Source organism: Opisthocomus hoazin, chromosome W, assembly GCF_030867145.1.
Source record: "Opisthocomus hoazin isolate bOpiHoa1 chromosome W, bOpiHoa1.hap1, whole genome shotgun sequence".
Taxonomy (NCBI): Eukaryota; Metazoa; Chordata; class Aves; order Opisthocomiformes; family Opisthocomidae; genus Opisthocomus; species Opisthocomus hoazin.
Window position 1 is genome coordinate 44559283 of NC_134453.1, and position 14193 is coordinate 44573475.

General features: G+C 43.8%; 2 protein-coding genes across 4 annotated transcripts in view; one reads left to right on the forward strand and one right to left on the reverse strand.

The window, feature by feature from the left end:
* Nucleotides 1-11469, forward strand: part of LOC142365685 (regulator of G-protein signaling 7-binding protein-like) — a 53489-nt gene extending 42020 nt beyond the window's left edge. The window contains exon 2 of the transcript XR_012766553.1: nucleotides 10906-11469. The gene's annotated coding sequence lies outside the window, so the exon portion shown is untranslated. The remainder of the gene's footprint in view (nucleotides 1-10905) is intronic.
* The window catches only part of LOC142358781 (regulator of G-protein signaling 7-binding protein-like), a 98354-nt gene that overhangs the window by 4303 nt on the left and 79858 nt on the right, over nucleotides 1-14193 (reverse strand). For all 3 annotated transcript variants that reach the window (XM_075446744.1, XM_075446742.1, XM_075446743.1), the window contains one exon: nucleotides 939-1086. In XM_075446744.1, the coding sequence (XP_075302859.1) occupies nucleotides 939-1086 (148 nt within the window). The remainder of the gene's footprint in view (nucleotides 1-938; nucleotides 1087-14193) is intronic.

A 14193-nucleotide genomic window follows, 5' to 3' on the forward strand; every position in this document is an offset into this window, starting at 1 on the left:
CCCCTCTTAAGAGGACTTTGGCATGAAATTTGCTAAAAGACAGAAGATGGAGAATATGATAACAAAATATCATCCCGCAAAGCGAGTTACATATGGGTATGTTTTGAGAGAGGCCATAAGTTGCAAAAAGATTCCTGTTTTACAGATAGATGGCATACAAGCAATTTTTGTGTGCAGGTTTGTAATGTCTTAAGGCTTTCGGGATTTAAAAACAACATGTTCTTGCCTCATTCATCTATATATAAAATCATTCTTAGAAATGAAGCGGCATGACTTTCTTATTGCTCAGTTTTACTCTCCGAGTTACTCTCTTCGTAGAACAGGACTTTATTTTATATAAATAAGCATGGTAACCATTAAAATCTTAGCAGCAACTTAATATACAAAGCCATCAAAACAAGTATTTTTTGCAAAGAAATGTTGGCCATCAGGATTACTCCCTAATAAAGGATCTTAGTTTTGTCTGTTAAGAGAGTAAGACAAGTCCACTTTGATATACTTGTGGATGATGTTCCCCTCCCCTCCTAAGGCTTCCACATTCATAACTATGGGACGGCAGAAAAAACTGACATGAACTAGATTCTGTGCTTTCATTTTATGAATGCAGAACCGCAGGCCAGCAGATTTCAGGTACAAATTAATAGCCACTTAAGATGAGACAAAAGCTGCCTCTTAGAACCTGGCCTGCTAGCGCTATAATTTCCTACCCTTTGGTTTTGACAATTACCCTCTGGTAATTAGTCAAATTAAGGATGTCACTTTTCTCTGCCCTTCTTTTAGGAGTTTCTCTCAGATATGTTAAATGTAACAGAAATGTTAACAGGTTATTTAATTTACTAACACCTTTTATAGTAGCAATACTAGCTGCCTAATTGGAAAAGACTAAATAAACCCTAGACAGAAATTTGTTTTAGTTAGGAATGAAGTTCTATACATACCTTTCACTGTTTTCAATATCTGTAGAAACCTGCCATAAATTCTGTCGAATATCTGTTGGTGATGATGATGTGTCTTCCAAAATAGGTACTTCGGAACTCTCCTCCACTTTAGTATCTAGGATCTTTGGTGGGGCACAAGGCTCTTTTCCTTTAAAATATTTAAACAAAATATGTATCCCCATTAATTAAAACGTATGCTCAGATTATACCATTGATGTTCTGAGCTTGATCTTGCACTGAGTAAGAACTGTTCAGAAAGAGAGCAGACCACACCAATCAGAGTGCTGCTATATGTTACTTCTACCAAACAAAACTAAGATAAATCCCATGCAGGCATGTGTGGAGCTTAGAATTTTTACTTAGTATTATGAAGAGTTTCAGTTAAACTCCAGTAGCTCACATGTGACACAAAATAAGAGCCAGAGGACAAAACAGAACAAAATAGGGAACTAGAGCATACATTCTGAAAGCAACTTCAACATTGACATTAAAGAACATTGCAATGTATGTTTCCTAGTATTACTGCAATGCTAAGGGAAAACAAGACGAAAATGTGCAGTTTTTTACTTGATGATTTTTAAAGCAATACATAACTGCCACATTTCACAGCCCAATGTGCATTATATTCTGAATTTCCTTATGCTTGCCTAATTCATGCTTACTATATGAAAATTAAATGAAGTGTTGGAATTGAGTGGGGACTTCATGACAGATCTGCCAGGGCTTTTGTCAGGGAGAGAATGGGATAAAGGGTGTGGACCATGATAGTGGAACATGCAAGAGAGTTAAGCACTGGTGGGATTTTTTTGTATCCTTTCAAACCTCCTGTAGATTGTCTGATGGTATTCCTTTTCTGTAGTGGCAAGTACAGCCCTGGCACCAAGTACAGGATGGGACAAATTCTTTTTGTGAGCATCATTTAAATGAGAATTTTCAAATTAGAGTGCATCCCAGACACATTATTGAGAAATGAAAGTTTTTCCCCTCTTAGCTTTAGCACAAAATGGAGTAAACAATTCTTAGAAAGAAACAAGTAAAACCTTCTAAAAACAGAGAAAACAACATCAGTGTTTAAACTAGTGTTATGAGGATTTGAGTAGGAAATGTTTTTTCATCTCAAAATTTTTGCAATTTGATAAATTTTCACATCAGGACAAACCTGAGTACTTCCTGCAAGGTTTTACAAAGAATAGTAAGAAAAAGAACAGTTAACAGAGTAGTGGTTATTTAGCCCATTTTTCTGGGACACTAGAGACTAAGGTTGCAGACCATGCTATATTTCTCTTCCACATCACAGGTAAGTATCCCAGCTATCGGGCTTGTAACCTGTTGTGTTTTTTTTAAACTAGAAACTCCTGGATCTTAAGAAACTCTTTTTGGGCAGGTTCTCTAAACTGTTGTATTCTGGTAAATTATTCCTTTGTTGAAAAAAAAATATTTCTTAGCTACTTGTCTGAATGTCAAATAGGCATTACTTATACTACAGAGGATATTTGCTTAATGTTTTTATTATCCTTTGAAGTCAGTAGGAAGCCCTTTTCCCTGCTTCCCCCCCCCACTAAGTCATCTAACTATGATTCCAAGAGATGGCATGACCCAATAGAACAAGTTTATCATTTATAAAAGAATGATGTCCTGTGTCCTTTCTCTGCTGCTTACTTTGGCATCCACTGATAACTTCTGCTTAGCTGGATCCCTCTGTGAGCCACTTTAACCCATCAAATGATAGATTATCACAACAAAAGGAAAAATAGAAGGTGAATAGTTTTCTGATGTTGCAGTGAATTAAGTCAGGTCAGTAAAGAATCCAGCATATTCCACAGCAAGTGCCAGAGAAGGAGGTTGATCATATGGCCAGAAGCAGTTGAAGGGAGGAAGAAGTGAAGGCAAGATAAGGGAGGGGAGAGATAGAGAAGAAGGGATCAAGACCTTTCTGGTGGTAACAAGCTTTTATGCTCAATTGCTTGTGGAACAGCAGCCTAAGCCTACTTCCAGATTGCATATTTTACTGTGTATCACCCTGTAAGTATAACTTCCAAATTCTTCCTAGTTGTTAACTGCAGCTTATACTGTGGCATGTTGGAACTCCAACCTGACCTTTGGTGACATGTTGTCAAGAACAACTCTGTCTATAGATGCATCCTTCAGGGATGTGAAAAGTGATTCAATGGAAACAATAACAATACTAGATGAAACAACAGTAAAGGTTCTTTTTCCCAACTTGAGAACAGAAGTACTGAGACTGTAACCAACATCCCAAGGCCCTGAAGTCTCTTTTGATCGCCCTTGAAAATTTAGCAGAATGAATGGCACAGATTTCAGCTGAAAAGAGCTCTTTACCAGTAATTCTGTTATATTGTGAACAATTCATGAAGCCTTCCTTGAATTGCAGAGCATCTGCTTGTGGTGGTGCAGCTCCCCCCCGCCAGGCCACCTGGCGAATCACAACTCTGCTCAATCACTTGAAAAGTCAGCTAATAATAAAGTCTTTGCTTGAATAATGTGTATGACTCAGGCTTAACATTTCTACTGCACGGCACAGACTGTAGAGAAACAAAAGCTCTTTAATCTTCTCATCCTTCTAGTGGGGATAAGGATATCTTTTGTATTACACATTCTTAAAATTGGGATATGAACCCTAAATTTTACTTTCAATTTATTCAGTGGAAAGACTTTCATTAATTTCAGTTGGAGTTTCATCATGCACAGTGTTTTCAGAGGTGTCCACATTCAGTTGCTGTTCTTGCAAGTTGACTAGACAGATTTTACCAGAAAGCGGCAAAATAATTCACTCTCTAAAACTTAAGCTTGGAGTTTTAGAAAGCAGGCATTCTTTATTGCAGCGCTGGAGGAACAGGGGATGGCTCCGCCCAAATGTGCGTGCCGAAAAGACACAATTACTGGGTATTTATGCTATGTTAACATACATATTCATTTACATTTCCAAGAAATGCTTATCATAGTAATGGTTTTTCTGAGAACTCATTAGTATATGCTAATGTCCTTCAGGCATGTTTGTTAGCGTGTCTCAGTGGTCGTCAGGGGTCTTCAGATGAAGGCTCGTACTCTTCATAATCTTGCAGCCTCCTTATCTCTGTAGTTTGCACATGTGCTCTCCCAAGGCTGAGCCGCCTAAAGGGATTATTCAGGAGTCTCTTATTTTACAACCTTCCCAATTATTCACAACGAACAAAGACTTGCTTTGCTTGTGCAATAAAATGATAACTTTTATCTACATCCACTACATCTGTTACATTTGTTACGTTCACAGGTATCACAGAGGCTCTTTTTACTGTGAAATTTTAATATCAAACTTGATACATTCTTTGTCTTCTAGCCTCTAATTCAGCATATCCTTTTATTTTAAGAAGTGGATAATGCCATTGGTACGAAATGAAATTCATTGAATTAAATAATGCTGAAGATCCAACTTGAGTGACAATACATAAGAGGGTAGAAAATGATCAGTTCAGTAAGGCTACATACATCACCTATGATCACTGTGCTTTACGTTCCTCACCTGTTGTGCTCATTACTGCTTCTGTGGTGACCTCTGTGTTTGCTTCTCTCATGCTACCTTATGCACCTACTCTTAATCATCACCTGCTTCCCAGAGAAACTTACATAATGAAAAAAGAATCTATTATAGGTCACTCAGAGCGAGTTAGATTTCACTGCAGATGAACTGGAAATATCTTTGAGGGGAATAACAGAATTTAACAAAGCTGAGAGAACCCATCTCTCAAAAAGAAGGCAGCATTTCTATCAGACTTCTAACCTGGCAATTAAGGATAAATGCACAAGCTCTAGATCACAGCTAAAGTAAATGAAGAGGAGAACATAAAAAGGGGAATAGGAAAGAATCATGTAGAAAGTAAAGAAACGATGCCATTGTAACCAGGGTGATAGAATCAGTTAACCATAAACATGAACAATGCTGCTATGTCAATATGCTGCTACACCAATCGCCAAAGAGAATAATACAGAATACGCATGAATAAAATAAATATGTATATTTTTGATCTATATAAACTGCATGGAAAAGGTATGAGGTATGCACGTTTGGTGGAATTATCCCCCGTGCATCCAGCGCTGTAATAAAGAATGCCTGCCTTTTAACACTACATTGGTGTTACGAAGTTTATTCCCAGATTTTTGGTGACACCATGAAAAGCTGGAGGTGAAGACTCAATAGTCGGAAGGCTATTAAGTAGGTATTCTTCATTATGAATACACGGGGGATCTCTCCTCCAAACTCCAAACCTGCGCACCAAAGAGACACAGTTACTAGGTATTTATGCTATGTTAACATACATATTCATTACATTTCCAAGAAATGCTTATCATAGTAATGGTTTTTCAGAGAACTCATTAGTATGTGTTAATGTCCTTCAATCCTTGGGAGTCTTGAGATCATCTTGCAGCCTCCTTATCTCTGTAGTTTGCATACTTGTTCTCCCAAGGCCGAGCCTAAAGGGATTATTCAGGAGTCTCTTATCTTGCAACCGTCCCAATTATTCACAAAGAACCAAGACTTGTTTTGGTTGTGCAATGATTCTGACCAACCAAAAGTGATAACATCCCCTACATGTTACATTTGTTACACTCACAGGTATCAAAAGAAACATGGCAAATAACACTAACAGTCTGATGAACTTCATTCCTGACTTACGCTTGGGATCTACAGAACTCAGATACTGTCTCATTGGAAATATTATTTTCAAGGAAAATGCCATGGGAACAAGAAGTCTGTGGTGGAAATTGTGTTTTTCTCCTTTCATGTCTGTTTTTCTTCTATTCTATTTGGCCTCTTCACAGTGTCCACATGAGAATGGGTGATTCTCTGGATTTTTTAAGTGCTTGTTTCTCCACACCTGTGTGCTTCTTTTCTCTCTCCCATCTTATCCCTCTTACTTACACATATCTACCAGTCTTTAAATAGAATGCTGAGATTTGAGGAAAACAGTTAAACAATCCTTCCTTTCTCCTTCAAAACTCTAAATAGTATGTAATTTAAACAAAGCCAAATAAAACAAAAATCCCTTCATTGAACTGAGGATTTCCTTTTGTAATCCGTAATATAAGCTATCAAAAGCTTTTAGGTAATATTTTAAGGAAATATATGTTGTTTTCACAAAACATACTGAAAAAACAATTATGCTATGAAATTTCTGTATGGTATACGATGTACAGTTATCTGTGATTTGGTATCATTCTGATGTACCAACACTGCAGGAATTAGTTCAGTTTGAATTTACATTACAGAAGCCTAATGTTGCCTGTCCATAGTATGTACTCACGATTTTCCCATAAGACTCAATTCTTCCCTTTTTTACCTAAGTATTCATGTACCAGGGCGAGCGGGGAAGGCGACTGGCAGGGTACAGCCGCCCCTTCTGGCAACTCAAGTAGTGGGCATCGCTCTTCCAGGAGATATTCTAGCCATGGTTACCACCCGTGGTAAAGCTGTTGCTCGAAGGAGTGTGGGGACCCAGACGGAGGCCCCACGCAAGAACGCGGGTGTCCAGGTCTCTGGCTGCAGGGAGTGCCTGAGCCTGGCGCTCGTACCGGAGGACAGCAGAGACAACGGCTGTGTTCGGTGCGAGCAGGTGAATGACCTGCTCAGCCTGGTGGCAGAACTGAAGGAGGAAGTGGAGAGGCTGAGGAGCATCCGGGAGTGTGAGAGGGAGATCGACTGGTGGAGCCGCACCCTGCCCTCCCTGAGGCAGAGGCAGCAGGAGGCGGCTCCACAGAAAGCAGAGAACCCCCAACCCTCTTGCCACCGAGCAGAAAGAGGGGGCCTAAGAGATGGGGGGGAATGGAAACAGGTCCCTGCTCGGGGGGGCAAGCGAATTTCCCCCCGGCCTCCCTCACCTGCCCAGTTGCCCTTAAGCAACAGATATGGGGCTCTGGAATGTGAGGGACTGGCCACAGAGGATGTGGGTGAAGGTGAGGCTCCATCCAGGGGGTTGCCTAGAACGAGTCAGTCAGCCCCACGTATTACAACTGCCTCAACTAAGAAAAAAAGGAGGGTCATTGTCATAGGTGATTCCCTTCTGAGGGGAACAGAGGGCCCGATCTGCCGACCGGACCCATCCCACAGGGAAGTCTGCTGCCTCCCTGGGGCCCGGGTTAGGGATGTTGCGAAGAAACTCCCTGGTCTGGTGCGGCCTTCTGATTACTACCCCCTCTTGGTAATGCAGGTTGGCGGGGATGAGGTAGGAGAAAGAAGTCCCAAGGCCATCAAAAGGGACTTCAGGGCACTGGGGCGACTGGTTGAGGGATCAGGGGCGCAGGTGGTGTTTTCCTCCATCCCATCAGTGGCAGGGAACAGCACTGAAAGGGGCAGGAAAACTCACCTGATTAACAGGTGGCTCAGGGACTGGTGCCATCGGTCAAATTTTGGCTTTTTTGATCATGGGGAGGTATACACAGCACCAGGCCTGCTGGCAACAAGTGGAGCTCAGCTATCTCAAAGGGGGAAAAGAATTCTTGGCCACGAGCTGGCGGGGCTCATTGAGAGGGCTTTAAACTAGGTTCGAAGGGGGAAGGGGATATTGCCCAGCTCACTAGGGATGAGCCTAGGCTTGGAGTGCCAAGGCCAGGGGTGAGATTGACAGCCCAGCTCAAGTGTGTTTACACCAATGCACGTAGTATGGGCAATAAACAAGAGGAGCTGGAAGCCATTATACAGCAGGACGGCTACGACTTGGTCGCCATCACAGAAACGTGGTGGGACAACTCGCATGACTGGCATGCTGTCATAGATGGCTACAGACTCTTTAGGAAAGACAGACCAACAAGGAGAGGTGGGGGAGTTGCTCTATATGTGAGGGAGCAACTGGAATGCATTGAGCTTGGCCTGGGGGCAAGTGAAGAAGGAGTTGAAAGCTTGTGGGTTAGAATTAAGGGACAGGCTCACACGGGTGACATTACGGTGGGTGTATACTACAGGCCACCTGACCAGGAGGAGGAGGTTGATGAGGCCTTCTACAGGCAGCTGCAAGCAGCCTCACAGTCACAGGCCCTGGTTCTCATGGGGGACTTCAACCACCCTGACATCAGCTGGGAAGACCATACAGCTAGGCAGGCGCAATCCAGGAGGTTCCTACAGAGCATCGATGATAACTTTCTGATGCAAGTGGTGGAGGAACCAACAAGGAAAGGCGCGCTGCTGGACCTCGTGTTAACAAACAAGGAGGGACTGGTGGAGGACGTGAAGGTTGGAGGTAGGCTCGGCTGCAGTGACCATGAAATGGTCGAGTTCAGGATCCTGTGTGGAGGAAGCAGGGCGATAAGCAGGATCAAAACCCTGGACCTCAGGAGGGCTGACTTTGCCCTCTTCAAGGAGCTACTGGGAGGAATCCCGTGGGCCAGGGCTCTCGAAGGCAGGGGGGTCCATGAGTGCTGGTCGCTTTTTAAACAACACTTCTTCCATGCACAGGAGCAATGCATCCCCCTGAGAAAGAAATTTAGCAAAGGAGGCAGGAGACCTGCATGGTTAAACAAAGAGGTTCTAGCGGAGATCAGGCAGAAGAGAAAGGTGCATAGAATGTGGAAAGAGGGACAGGCCACTTGGGAAGAGTACAGAAACGTAGTGAGAGCATGCAGGGATGCGACGAGGAAGGCCAAGGCTCACCTGGAATTGAAGCTGGCAAGGGATGTCAAAAACAACAAGAAGGGCTTCTTCAACTACATCAGCAGCAAAAGGAAGGCTAGGGACAACGTGGGGCCGCTGCTGAATGAGGCGGGTGTCCTGGTGACGGAGGATGCGGAGAAGGCAGAGCTAATGAATGCCTTCTTTGCTTCAGTCTTCAGTGCTAAGACTGGCCCTCAGGAATCCCAGGCCCCGGAGGTAAGAGAGGAAGCCTACAGAGAGGATGACTTTCCCTTGGTCGAGGAGGACTGTGTGAGGGATCGCTTAAGCGATCTGGACGTCCACAAATCCATGGGCCCCGATGGAATGCACCCACGAGTGCTGAGGGAGCTGGCGGATGTCATTGCTGAGCCACTCTCCATCATCTTTGAGAGGTCCTGGAGGACAGGAGAGGTGCCCGAGGACTGGAGAAAGGCCAATGTCACTCCAATCTTCAAAAAGGGCAAGAAGGAGGACCCAGGGAACTACAGGCCGGTCAGCCTCACCTCCATCCCGGGAAAGGTGATGGAGCAGCTTATCCTGGAGGCCATCATGAAGCAAGTGGAAGAAAAGAAGGTTATCAGGAGTAGTCAGCATGGATTCACCAAGGGGAAATCATGCCTGACCAATCTGATAGCTTTCTACGATGGCATGACTGGCTGGGTAGACGAAAGGAGAGCTGTGGATGTTGTCTACCTTGACTTCAGCAAGGCTTTCGACACAGTCTCCCATGATATCCTCCTAGGGAAGCTGAGGAAGTGTGGGCTGGATGAGTGGTCGGTGAAGTGGATAGAGAACTGGCTGAATGGCAGAACTCAGAGGGTTGTCATCAGCGGCGCTGACTCTAGTTGGAGGCTGGTGACAAGTGGTGTCCCTCAGGGGTCAGTAGTGGGCCCAGTCTTGTTTAACTTCTTCATCAACGACCTGGATGAAGAGTTAGAATGTACCCCCAGCAAGTTTGCTGATGACACCAAACTGGGAGGTGTGGTAGATACACCAGAAGGCTGTGCTGCCATTCAGCGTGACCTGGATAGGCTGGAAAGCTGGGCAGAGAGGAACCTGATGAGGTTCAACAAGGGCAAGTGCAGGGTCCTGCACCTGGGGAGGAACAACCTCATGCACCAGTACAGGCTTGGGGTGGACCTGCTGGAGAGCAGCTCTGCGGACAGGGACCTGGGTGTCCTGGTGGACGACAGATTAACCATGAGCCAGCAGTGTGCCCTGGCTGCCAAGAAAGCCAATGGGATCCTGGGGTGCATCAAGAAGAGTGTGGCCAGCAGGACAAGGGAGGTTCTCCTTCCCCTCTACACTGCCCTGGTGAGGCCTCATCTGGAGTACTGTGTCCAGTTCTGGGCTCCCCAGTTCAAGAAGGATGAAGAGCTACTGGAGAGAGTCCAGCGGAGGGCTACAAGGATGGTGAGGGGACTGGAGCATCTCCCCTACGAGGAGAGGTTGAGGGAACTGGGCTTGTTCAGCCTGAAGAAGAGAAGGCTGCGAGGGGACCTTATAAATGCCTACAAATATCTGAAGGGTGGGTGTCAGGAGGATGGGGCCAAGCTCTTTTCAGTGGTGCCCAGTGACAGGACAAGGGGCAATGGGCACAAACTGAAGCACAGGAAGTTCCGTCTGAACATGAGGAGGAACTTCTTCCCTCTGAGGGTGACGGAGCACTGGAACAGGCTGCCCAGGGAGGTTGTGGAGTCTCCTTCTCTGGAGATATTCAAGACCCGCCTGGACAAGATCCTGTGCAGCCTACTGTAGGTGACCCTGCTTCGGCAGGGGGGTTGGACTAGATGACCCACAGAGGTCCCTTCCAACCCCTACTATTCTGTGATTCTGTGATTCTGTGATTTTGAACCTACCACTCTGGTTAGTGCTGATATCCTTCTGCCCTCAGCTATGTTTATACAAGTCAGATGGAGCTCACACATCTCAATTACAGTGATAGAACTGTAATTTTTTATTCAAGGCTTCCAAATAGACTTGCAGTAAGAATAAACAATATGTAGGTTATAAGCATTAAAGTATTTTGCATCTTATTCTGAGAAATTATTGATGTATAAACACATTATTTAGAAAAAGACACAGGAAAAAATAAGACTTTGAGACCATTTTATACAAAAAACTGTAAGATTCTGGGAATCTAATATTTCCTGGACTCCTTTTTTTCCCATAGATATTCATATTCCATTAAAATGAGTAGAGCTATGTGTAAATAACTGAAAGCAGGAATTACCTCTCCTTGGTTGTACACTTCTTTTTCAACAAGTTACAAACAATATAATAGGTTCACTTGATTCTGGACCATAAGAATAATATATTCTTATGTAGGTCGATGGCCTTGCTGGACTTGTCAATGCTCAGACTGCATGTGTCAAGCACGGAAGAATTAACAAAAGGGAGCAGTTCGATCTGAACAATGAGCTTCGCTTATCTTAAGTAACTGGTGATGGCCCACCACTACACCTGGTGTGTGACAAAGGCCGAACAGCCAGATGCTGCTTCAGGTAACAACAGAAGGCCCCCTGCACCTGCATGTACAAAACTCCCCACCCCGAGGGCGTGTTGAACTGCTGAGTCCTGATTCTGATGACACAACATATCATGCCAAGAGCCAATCCACACGTAATAATTGACTTAGTCCCACCAAAAATTTCAAAAGTATAAAAATTGGCACTTGAAAACCCTCTTTGGGGTTTTCATTGGGCACTTGAAAACCCTCTATCTGTGATACCTGCCACTTAAATAAATTACCTATTGCTTCAACTTTGCGAAACTGTTTCAGTGAAAGTCCTTGGAAGGGCTCTGGCAGGCAAGTTGAATCTGAGAAGTGGCTACATACTTAACCCTTTAGACATAAACCGTTGACATAATCCGTCTGGGACTAGGAGTAGATCCAGTGGCACCTAGACTCTCCTCCGAGAGAGAGTTTAGAAAGCAAGGGGTTTCAGCTCTGAACCTGGTGACTCAACGGGAGGGCTTTCCTTTTGCCGCTTATAAGACTCCTTTAACCCTTTTAATGCAACATCTTATAACTGTACATGAGCAGTGACTCATTTTATTCAAATTCAGTGTAAATGGCTACCAGCTTAAATCCTTGTGCTTCTTTGACAAGATAGCTTTAACTATTTTTACAGCATGTTTTGAACTCTGGAAAACATGTCCAGTTCATTTTAACCTTCAAAATTTCTGTCCCCTCTTTTCTTTGATTTGTTATATGGGCTTAGTCCCTTAATAAGAAAAATGAGTGCCTTGCTCAAATGATGCATAGCTAGCTAATAGAATGATTGCAATCTGAAATTTAGGGTTTTAAAAAAACATTTTCTAATATATGTAATTATATAGTAAAACAAGTCAACTATATCTGCAGATGATCCTAAGAAATTAATGGTTTCTATGTAAACATGTATGGGCATTAAACTTTGGTAACGTGCACTTCTACAGCGACATGTTATAATGATCCAATGATAATAGTAATATTTTACAGTTCCTTACAATGAAAGGAATATATTATTATAGTGGATTGGCTGAGTTGAGACATGCTGGTCAAACTAAAGGGCAAGAGGAAACTGTACAGGCAGTGGAAGCAGGGACAGGAATCTTGGTGTAATAGTTGACGAAAGATAGGAACAGATAATTTGCTGATCAAATAGAGCTTGTAGTCAAAGATTTATGTATATTGCTAAATGTCTAAACTGGTGTTAGCTGTAGACCTTGAGCGATATCCTGTTGTGATAGCTGTAAGCCTTGAAATGTACTGATAAGGAAGAAATGCATAGAATTATGCAAGACGAACAAAATACACAAGCACACGAGATGAAGCCGCTTAAGGAAGACCTACTGCCTTAATCCTGAGACCATCCGAAGAAGAGGACCGACCTCCTAGCAACAAGACTGAGATTGCGCAGAAAGGACTAAAGATGTAAAAAGCGGGGAGGAGATTGCCGAAAAGGAGGAAGTCATGGAAGTATAAAATACGGACTGTAATTTCCTGAATTTGTGAACCGTTGGCGGAGTGCTGACTCCCCCGGTCGCCCAGCGCTGTTTTGCTCTTTTATCGCTTGCTAATAAATTCACGTTAATTAATGAAAGATTGGCTCCTCAATTTGAATTTGTCACGAGCGTCTATAACAACGTGGTGCTGTGACTCGGATCCAGGCCCTTTGGTGCGGACCCCTGTAGGGCAGGGAGGCGCCCTATCCACGGATAGCCCTGTTCTGGAGGGAGCCGTTACCAAATCCTGGACCCACGAACCTTTCAAATCACGATAATTGAGCAAAAGAACCTGCAGGACAACTTAAATTTTGTGCACGAAGACCAAACGAAGACCCAGGAGCGGTGAGTATATATTGTGAGCCGTTTGGTTGGGGTGGTTATCCCGAGGTGCGAATGAATGAGAGGTCTCTTTGAGATCACGCGAGTGCAGACCCTCCAGTAGTGCATTTCTCGTAGCCCGCGAGGGAGCGAGTCACAAACGAGGGGAAGTGAGTGTGTGTATGAATAAAGGCACCTCGGAAGATGGGACAGGGGAAAAGCAAGCCCTCTGCTCCCATGGGTAATTTTAAGGTAGGGTTATCCCGAGTGTGTGAAAAGGCACTTTCGGAAGATGGGACAGAAGAAGAGTAAATCCTCTGCTCCCATGGATAATAAAAGTATCCTTCTTAAAACAGAATTGAAAAGAGAGTACTGTTCCGGAAACCGAGGCTCAGGAATTTGTCTGTTAAATGTTGAATATTATTGTAAGTCCTTGTCTGTTCATAAGTCTTTGTAATATTTGGATTTATGTTGAAAACTTGGTGTGCCTGTGTGTGTGTGGTCGAAAAATTTCCACATGTATTCAGGGGTTGATCCAAATTCACCAGCTGGTGAAGCTCTACTTAAAATGCACTTTGTCTTTGGGGGGGGAAAAACAGATAAGACAAGATCATTTATATTGGTCAGTGTACGGTTCGTTTGAAGATTGGATTTGTCAAGCTTTAAACATTTAAGAAGCAGGAGGCTACTGGGGTCCTGGAGTATTCCTAACTACCACTCCAGGTAATCATAATTATTTTTTAACTATGCGAGCTGCTTATTGGGCTGGTGGCATAGACCCTCATGACAGAGGAGAACCTCCTGTTATAAAAACCTCAGGGTTCTCTGATTTGGTGACATCTGTGCAAAAGGCTGCCTTCATACAAGCAATGCATGAGCGGGATGTGTTAATAAGATCCCCAATGTTAGCCCCTATAGATCCGGCAAGATTAACTCCACTGATCCGAGGCCTCCCAGACAGTTTAAAAACATATGTGGCCAATATACAAGATCGACTTCAAGTCGCTTGACCCAGACAAGGCTGACACCCACGTCGAGGGCAAGATCAGGATCAGGACCAAGATCAAAATCAAGTAATCACTTGGAGTGAATTTATACAAGATATAGTGCACTACGGGCGCAGGATGGGATGGATCAGATCCTCACAGTTATCTGATCCGCCACCTCGGCGACTTCGCCAGATTCACAGCCCTAAGGCTAAGCCCGAATGCAAATTAAAATTTGATAAGGAGTGTAACGAGCTCTGGCGTAAAGCTGAGCTTTTGGGGTGCCACGGCACCTACTGATTGGTATATCCACGACTGA